Source organism: Mus pahari, chromosome 2 (assembly GCF_900095145.1).
Source record: "Mus pahari chromosome 2, PAHARI_EIJ_v1.1, whole genome shotgun sequence".
NCBI classification, from domain to species: domain Eukaryota; kingdom Metazoa; phylum Chordata; class Mammalia; order Rodentia; family Muridae; genus Mus; species Mus pahari.
The window spans coordinates 104,124,038-104,132,920 of record NC_034591.1 but is presented as its reverse complement, the minus strand read 5'-3'; the positions used below and the strand labels follow the sequence as shown (position 1 = coordinate 104,132,920).

Here is an 8,883-nt window from a genome sequence, read left to right as displayed (position 1 = left end):
CAGTGGTTAAGAGCACCAACTGCTCTTCCAAAGGTCCTGAGTTCAAATCCCAGCAACCACATGGTGGCTCACAACCATCCATAACAAAAACCTGATGCCCTCTCCTGGAGTGTCTGAAGACAGCTACAGTGTACACCCATATAATAAATAAATTGATTTAAAAAAAAAAAAAAAAAAAAGAGATGAAGACCTGACACATTTTCTGCTTGTTCATTCCTTTTAGACTGCACACACACATGCACACACATACACACACATGGCACACACATACACATGCATACACACAGTTTCCATTTTATAATTTTATAATTTTCCTTAGAACCTATAATTCCTTGAACAAAAATATTTAACAAAAAGTGGAAGCTTACAGTTTTGGCAGCTTTTGCAGAAGCGCTTTGGAAGTGTAAAGCACCCTGCAGATTTGAGGAGTGACTGACACTTCAGCAGAAGTTTGGGCAGAGTTGAATGGGAAAGGACATTTCAGAGTCAGTCACTGCTGGACGACACCTGCAGGTTAGCCGCCACCAGGACTGCTGACCCACAAGAAGCATTGTTGAGGTACCTGTGCAGTTCTCGGGGACAGTACTCCAGGCTTTGGTGAGAATAAAGAAAAAGCCCCCAGGATACCTGTTCATGAGCGTTTTTGGTCACAGGCAGGTGCTTCCAGGTGCTGGGGTGGCAAGCACACAACCACGGGCCAACGCATCCAATAGCGTTCTTTTAAATATTTCATTTTCCTAAACTCACTAGAAAAGTGGACCCAAGTTGGACTTTCTTTTTTGTGTTCCCAGGAATCTGCCTTTCCTCTGGCTCCCAGGACAAGAAGCGACCACAGTGCCAGCTCCAGGTCTCTGGGAAGTGGTGGTGGTGGCAGGGCGGGGGAGAGTGGAAAATGTGAGATTTCAGCCCAAATCCTGACAAATCTTCACTCATTATAACCAGTGAGAATTAAACTCCTCCAGAAACCACACAGGGGTGGGGGAGAATCAAGCTCTTAATTCTCCTGTACTTAATGGCATCCAGATTTAGAGCAAACCCTCACTCTGTGAACACCAAATATGTTGTCCAGCCAGACACTGCCTTCTCCGACTGGCCTGAAGACGATGTCGGTGTCAGAGTGAGGGCTTTGTGAGGAATCCTGATGAAGAGACAGGACCAGATGTCCTGGGAGCCTCAGAATGGAAAGGCTGAACCTGATCCAGCCTGCCTGGTGCATGGCTGACTGCTCTCAGCCATGATGAAGCTAAATCCCTCCCCCACCTGGGCCCAGAAGGGTAGCCAGCTGGAAGCCATGCCAACACAGATTAAGCACCCAGCAAGGCTTCTCTCGAAGGGCAATGGAAGCTGTGCTGTGGAAATGAAGAAAAAAAAAAAAAAAATAGGAAGCATCCGGACTGGGGAGACGGCTTAATGCTAAGTGTGGCTGAGTTCAGGTCTGTAGCACTCAGGTAAGAAGCTAAGATAGTGAGGAAGCCTGAGGATAGGAGGATTACGGGGCTCTGTGGCCAGCGAGCTCCAGGTTCAGTGAAGAATTCTGTCTCAAAATACAAGGTAAACGGCCAAGAGTGGTGATGCACACCTTTAATCCCAGCATTCCGGAGGCAGAGGCAGGAAGATCTCTTGAGTTCAAGGCCAGCCTGATCTACAGAGTGAATTCCAGGCCAGCCAGGGCCAAATAGTAAAAAAGACCTCTGAACTCCACATGTCTGCACATGCGTAAATACACACACACACACACATACACACACACACACACAGCCAGAACGTTTTTATCATAAGCACAGAAAACACATTAAGACCTTCCAAGAGAGGACACGCTGGTAAAGACAGGCAGGCTTCAGTTCTGGACAATATCAAGTAGGGGAAATAAAAAGGGAAATTGGAAAGATGGTTCAGTGGGCAAAGTGTTTCCATGCTAGCCTGAGGACCTGAATTCCCGTGAATTCATATACAATCCTGTAAAAATTCATGTAAAATTTTACATGAAGCCCATAGGCCCAGAACTCAGGGAGAATCAGGCAAAGACTTTATACATCAGAAGCCCCAGTGTGGCGCTATGGTAAAATGACAGGGGTAGACAGGAAACCCCTGGCAGCTCCCTTACCAGACACATGGAGAGATACCGCCACAGTGGGGTGAGGTGGAAGCCGAGGAAAACACCGGAGAACTGTCTCCTGAAGCGTGTCAGAGTGACCCTGCCTGTTCCCAGCGTCTCTGTCCTGTCTGGCAGGCAGTACTCTCTGCAGCTGAGGCTCTGCAAAAGTGTCAGCCATCGGGTACGGCAGATCTCTCATTGCTATAATGAGAGGTTTGGGGTTGTTTGTTTTTTTTTCCTTGAAATTTGCATATGATTTGTCCACTTCTGCCATAATTATCTTAAGAACTTTTGTTGAAGTTGAATAAACTTGCCTTGGGGGGAGGGAACTGCTATCTTCACATTGTCTCTCTGAGGTTTTGTCTCTAACCAGTTAGAATTGGCTAAATGCCTTTTAATAAATCGTTCTTGGGCTGGGCATGGAGTTCAGCTGGTAGAATGGTTGCCTAGCGTGGGCAGAGGAGTAGGTCTGATCCCTAGGCCCATAGAAACCAGACATGGCAGTGGTATCTGTAAGCACTCAGAGGTAGATGCAGAAGGATCACTCCCATCTATAGAGAGCACTCGAGGCTAACCTGGGCTACACAGGACCTGGTCTCTAAAATACATAACCCTTATTTTTCCATAAAAGTCTTACACTCATGTATTTTCTTCTAGAAGTTTATGGTTTTAGCCTTCGCTGCTGTTGTTGTAAATCTGTTCTGGCTACAGTTACTGGTGACCATGGTTGCAGCAATACCAGTGAACTCCAGTGTCATTTCCATGATTTTGCCTGTAGATGTCACATGATCCATTTGTCTCATCTCACACAATGGTAACCTTTTATTCTTTTTAAGAGTTATCCTGTTTGTGAACATGGTGGGATGTGTTTTGTTTTGTCTGAGGCTGGGTCTCACCATGCAGCCTTAGCTGGCCTGAAATTCATGACACAAACCATGCTGGCCTCTGACTCACAGCAGCCTGCCTGCCTCTGCCTCCCGAGTACTGACATCAGAGGCGTGCACTTCTGCTTCCGGCAACTTGATTGGATTTAATTTTTTTTCCTAAGACAAGGTTCTTATTTCCCTTTAGGAATACCAGCTTTCTTGCAAACCATAGTCTGCCGCCATTTCTTCCAGACTGGTTTTCTGACCACATACTTGGTGCTCCTTCTGATCAGCGTGTCTACAAATTCCTGGGGTCTCCCACTGGCTCTTCTAAAGACTCCTCTTCAACTGAGCTTTTATTTTCCCACAAAAATTTTTCATGACCAGTGATTTCCAGTCAGTATCTTACACGTATATCATGCATGCTGTTCTTTACATGTGGGGCATAAGGTTTAAAGGACGCCATACATAGTCAGGCTTCAGATTTTCTCAGTAAGGGCCTGGAGAGAGGCTCAGCTGTTAAAAGCCTACACTGCTCTTGCAAAGGACCCAAGTTCAATTCCTGCCATCCATATTAGGTGGCCCAGAACTCCCTATAACTTTATCCTGAGGGATCCAATGTCTCTGGCCTCCATAGACACTGCACTAATGTGCACATGCAGACAGAATTTAAAATAATAAATTGGCATGCAAATTAGGATTTTGGTTTCTTGGAGGAAACATTTTTTGAGAGAGAGAGAGAGCTGGAGACATGGCTCTGCCGTTAAGAGCACTTGTTGCTCTTGTGAAAGACCTGGGTTCCATTCCTAGCACTCATATAGTGGCTCACAACCATCTGTAACTCCAGCTCCAGGGGATCTGATGCCCCCTTCTGGCCTCTGTAGACACTAGACATACATGCAGTGTACTGATATTGCATTCAGGCGAAACACTCATACATATAAAAATAAAGAAATCTTTATTGAAAAAAAACAAACAATAATAAAAAATGTACAGGAAAAGCTTTGATATCGATCCAATTCAATGGGTGTTTGGGGTTAGGTTTGGCTTTAACCCTAAACCCCTTTCCCTGAGCATCCAGACCCATAACTACCAGCTGCTTGCTCTCTTGTTCTAGCTCCTGTGTAGAACTGACCCACAGCATTAATTGTCATTTGCTTGGTCCCCACACCTACCTAATAACAGCAGGACAGGCACACCCTCATCCCAGCTGCTAGCCAACTCCTTCCCCTCGAAACCTTGCTTCTCCATTCCTTGAACTCTAGTAACTGGTCTGATTTGGTTTCCTTCATCCTACATTTCTGTTTTTGCATTAGTCTGTTGTCTCTTGGGTCCCCCTTTCTCCATAGAAGCCCTCAAATCTAACCAGATCCCAGAGCCTCTGTTGGAAGCCAGGAAATATGGGTCTAGGCAAACCAACCAGCAGAAACTTCTCCAGAAGTTGGCCAGCATCTTCTGGGGAAGAAAGGACTGGCTCCGTCTGATTGCTGACTGGATAATTTCTACTTAACAATCACCTTTCTGTGCTTGTGCTGAACCAAATCGGAATGCTTCTCGCCTGCCAAGTTCAAAGGATGAGCTCATCCTCACAGGCCGCTAGGGAAGATTCTCAGACAGGAATCTTTTATGAAGTACATGTGGCCTGAAAGACTGAAGGAACTCAGCAGTATAAGCTTGGGAAATCAATCCCATGGTGTGCGGCGGCGGCTGCTGCGACTGTGGCTGTTGCTGTGGCTGCTGCTGCTACTGCTGCTGCTGTGGCTGCGGCTGCTGCTACTGCTATGGCTGCTGTAGCTGCTGTGGCTGCTGCTGCTGCTGTTACTGCTGCTGCTGGTGGTGTTGATATTGCCAGGGCTGCTGTTGCTGCTGCTGTCTGTGTTACTAGGTCTGGGGCCACTGTTGCTGCGGCTGCTGCTGCTGCTGCTGCTGCTGCTGGTGTGGCTGTTGCCAGGGCTGCTGCTGCTGCTGTCTGTGTTACTAGATCTGGGGCTGCTGTCGCTTTGGCTGTTGCTGCTGCTGGTGGTGTTACTGGGTCTGGGGCCACTGTTGCCATAGTTACTGCTGCTGCCGGTGTTTCTGAGTTTGGGACCACTTTTGCTGTAGTTGCTGATGCTGACTGTGTTATCAGGTCTGGGGCCTCTGTTGCCCTGGTTGCTGCTGCTGCCTGTGTTACTAGGTCTTCTGTTGCTGATGTTGCCGCTAGAGGGTTGGGGGCTGCTGCTGCTGCTGCTGTTGTCATAGTTGCTGATGCTGCCCGTGTTACTAGGTCTGGGGCTGCTGTTGCTGCTGTTGCTGCTGCTGCCCGTGTGACTAGGTCTGAGGCTGCTGTTGTCACAGTTGCTGATGCTGCCCGTGTGACTAGGTCTGGGGCTGCTGTTGTCACAGTTGCTGATGCTGCCCGTGTGACTAGGTCTGGGGCTGCTGTTGCTGCTGCTGCTGCTGCTAGAGACGCTGCTGCTGTTGCTGTCTGTGTTACTAGGTGTGCTGCTGCTGTTGCTGCTGCTGCTAGAGACGCTGCTGCTGTTGCTGTCTGTGTTACTAGGTGTGCTGCTGCTGCTGTTGCTGCTGCTGCTAGAGAGGCTGCTGCTGCCTGTGCTACTAGGCTTTCTGCTGCTGTTGCTGCTGCTGTTGCTGCTGTGGCTGGTGCTGGTGCTGGTGCTGGTGCTGGTGCTGGTGTCGCTGCTGCGGCTGCTACGGCTGCTGAGGCTACTGCTGCTGCGGTGGCGGTGGCGGCTACTGCTTGGGAAAGGAAAAGGTTTTTTTGTTGTTTTGTTTTGTTGTGTAAGTTATTTGCTTTGATTTAAAAAAAAAATCAGCACACACATGCCTTTTGGGTCAACCAGGTTTAAGGGTTATAGGTGAACCCACAGTGTCTAAAGGCGCTTCTTCGGTGTGTGATGCCAGGAAAAGTCAGCATTTCGGGGGGAGGGGCGTTGGAAAGCGTCCAGATTCTAAACTCCCTTCCTGACCACCAGTGTTCTTCTGCATAGACATTAAAAGTGGAAAGCTCAAAGACCCTGTTATTGCACTTGAGTAACCAGCCCACGGCTCAGTATGTTCCCCACCCCAGGTAGACTTTCCGGTTTGGTTTGGTTTGCTTTGCTTTTTGGAAATGGTGCTCATGTGTCTCAGGCTGACCTTACCCTCACTGTCACTGTTAGCTTTAGCTATCAACTCAACACAAATTCAGTCACCTGAGAAGAAAGAACTTGGAAGAATTGTCCGGATAAGATCAGCCCATGGCCATGTCTATGAGGCACAACAACACTATTAACTAGTGCAGGAAGGGCCCAGCCCACTGTGGGTCTGAGCTATAGGAAAGTTAGCTGATACAAAGTAGATTCACTGTGTAGCCAAGGATAACCTTAAACAGCTGATCTTTCTGCTTTTACCTCCCAAGGGCTTCATCTACAAGCATGTTCCACCTGGAAGCCCTCACATCTTAGCCCCTGAAGGAAACCCACCTTGCAGGTCTGGACCACCATCCTTTGGGTAGTGAGACTGTAAGCCATGGAGGCATGTGCCATGCACTTGCTGGTGCTGAGGGCAGAATAGGTGGTTGTGTTTTGTGTGACTGACGTTTAGGACACTGAGACTTTTCTGTGAGAATCTGAATGGTATAGATTGTGGACAGGAACGCCTGCAAGTCCCACAGCCACCCAGGGCTCCCTGTCCAGACCCACTTGCTGCGGTACCCAGGCCCTACCCTGCTACTCTCAACATCCTCCACCTCCTTCCTTCAAAGCAGAGGCAGCCTTCTTTTCCAAAAGGCAGGAATGTAAGTTGAGCCAGGTGAGATTTCTTTCCCTTTCCCCAAGCTGGGCTTATTCCCATGCAGCTGCCCAGGTTTTCCATAAGGAATGAGTTCCACTATGTGGAACCATTGTAAAGTGCTAGCATCAGAGTATCCCCATATGTAAGGGCAATGTCATAGATGAGCAGAGAAGACCAGTATGACAGTAGCTCTCTCTAGACCAGCGGTTCTCTGCCTTCCTAATGCGGTGACCTTTTAATACAGTTTCTCATGTTGTGGTGACCCCCAAAATAAAATTATTTCATTGCTACTTCATAACTCTAATTTTGCTACAATTATGAATCCTAAGACAAATATCTGATATGCAGTATATCTGATGTGTGACCCCCAAAGGGGTTGCAACCCACAGGTTGAGAACCCATACCATGGCTACCTGCAGGGACAGGACTGTGTTCTGTCCCACCAGCCTCCTGTATAGTATGGCTTGTTCCAAAAATATCAAAGTTACAGTTATTTGGGGACAGCATGCCGTAGTTACATACGACTTAAGTGGCTTGGAGAGATCCAGAAACCCAAGATCAGGGCCATATGTAGCTTTGGCCCTCCAGTGCCATATGCTCACTCCACAGGGCTGTGTGTTTATGTGTGGGGGTCTGAAGGAATAAGACAGCAATGCTTGAGCCAGGAACATAGGTCATTTGGTAGACTGCTCACTTAGCATACACAAATCCTGGGCTCTATCCTCAGCACCACACAAGCTGAACATGATAGTACACATTTGCAATCCCAGCACTCAGGATCAGAAGGTTGGCACTGGCCTGGTCTACATACTGAGTTCAAAGTCATTCTGAGCTATGAGGACTCTGTCTCAGAGAGAAGCAGTTCTTGCCCTCAAGAGCTAGAACCTGCTGGAGGCACAGACTTGGACCAAACTGCTCACACAGATACCACCTAGTTCAAAAGCTCAGAGAATAAAAGAGCAGAGGTAGACCTTGGGCGTGAAGCCATAGCCAGTCCCACAATACCCAGAGGTAGCTCCACTCCCAGGCGCTCTAACATGCCCAGGATCACAGGATCAGAGGTAAGGAGGACACAACATCTGTCCCAACACCAGAAATAACTGGGACCAGTGAGACCCAGGAACTCCACCCAACCAGTGGCACGGGTTCCTTTTGATCTAAGCTGGTGCGCTGAGCAGACCTTGGGTGCAAACTCCACAGCCAGTCCTACAACACTCAGAGGAAGCTCCACTCCCAGGTGCTCTAACACACCCAGGACCACAGGATCCCAGGATCCCAGGAGCTTGGTCACACTAGGATTTCAGGGTCCCAGAAGCAGCTTGACTCTGACACATCCAGGATCTCAGGATCCCAGAATCACAGGATCCCAGAGACAGCTGAACTCTGAGTTCTGACACAACCAGGATCACAGGAAGGACAGGCTCCAGTCAGATATATCAAGGGCAAGTAGCAGATAGCAGAGAGGCAAATTTAAGAACATAAGCAACAGAAACCAAGGTTACTTGGCATCATCAGAACCCAATTCTCCCACTGTAGCGAGTCCTGGATACACCATCACACCAGAAAAGCAAGATTCAAATCTAAAATCACTTCTCACGATGGTGAAAGAGGACTTTAAGAAGGACATAAATAATTCCCTCAAAGAAATACAGGAGAACACAGATAAACAACTAGAAGTCCTTAAAGAGGAAACACAAAAATCCCTTTAAAAAATTACAGGAAAGCACAATCAAACGCAAAGAAAATAGACAAAACCATTCAAGATCTAAAAATGGAAATAGAAACAATAAAGAAATCACAAATGGAGTTAGAAAACCTAGGAAAGAGATCAGAAGTCATAGATGCAAGCATCACCAACAAAATACAAGAGATGAAAGAGAGAATCTCAGGTGCAGAAGATACCGTAGAAAACACAACAGTCAAAGAAGATGCAAAAAGCAAAAACCTCCTAACCCAAAACATCCAGGAAACCCAGGACACAATGAGAAGACGAAACCTAAGGATAATAGGTATAGAAGAGAGCGAAGGTTCCCAACTCAACGGGCCAGTAAATATCTTCAACAAAATTATAGAAGAAAACTTCCCTAACCTAAAGAAAGAGATGCTTATGAATGTACAAGAAGCCTACAGAACTCCAAATAGACTGGA

The 8,883-nt window shown here is 47.4% G+C and overlaps 1 protein-coding gene across 1 annotated transcript in view; it reads right to left on the bottom strand.

The window, feature by feature from the left end:
• Positions 1-4,643: 4,643 nt before the first annotated feature.
• Positions 4,644-8,883, bottom strand: part of LOC110313966 (uncharacterized protein DDB_G0271670-like) — a 6,730-nt gene continuing 2,490 nt past the window's right edge. The window contains exon 2 of the mRNA XM_021188442.1: positions 4,644-5,700. Coding sequence (XP_021044101.1) covers positions 4,644-5,700 — 1,057 coding nt within the window. The remainder of the gene's footprint in view (positions 5,701-8,883) is intronic.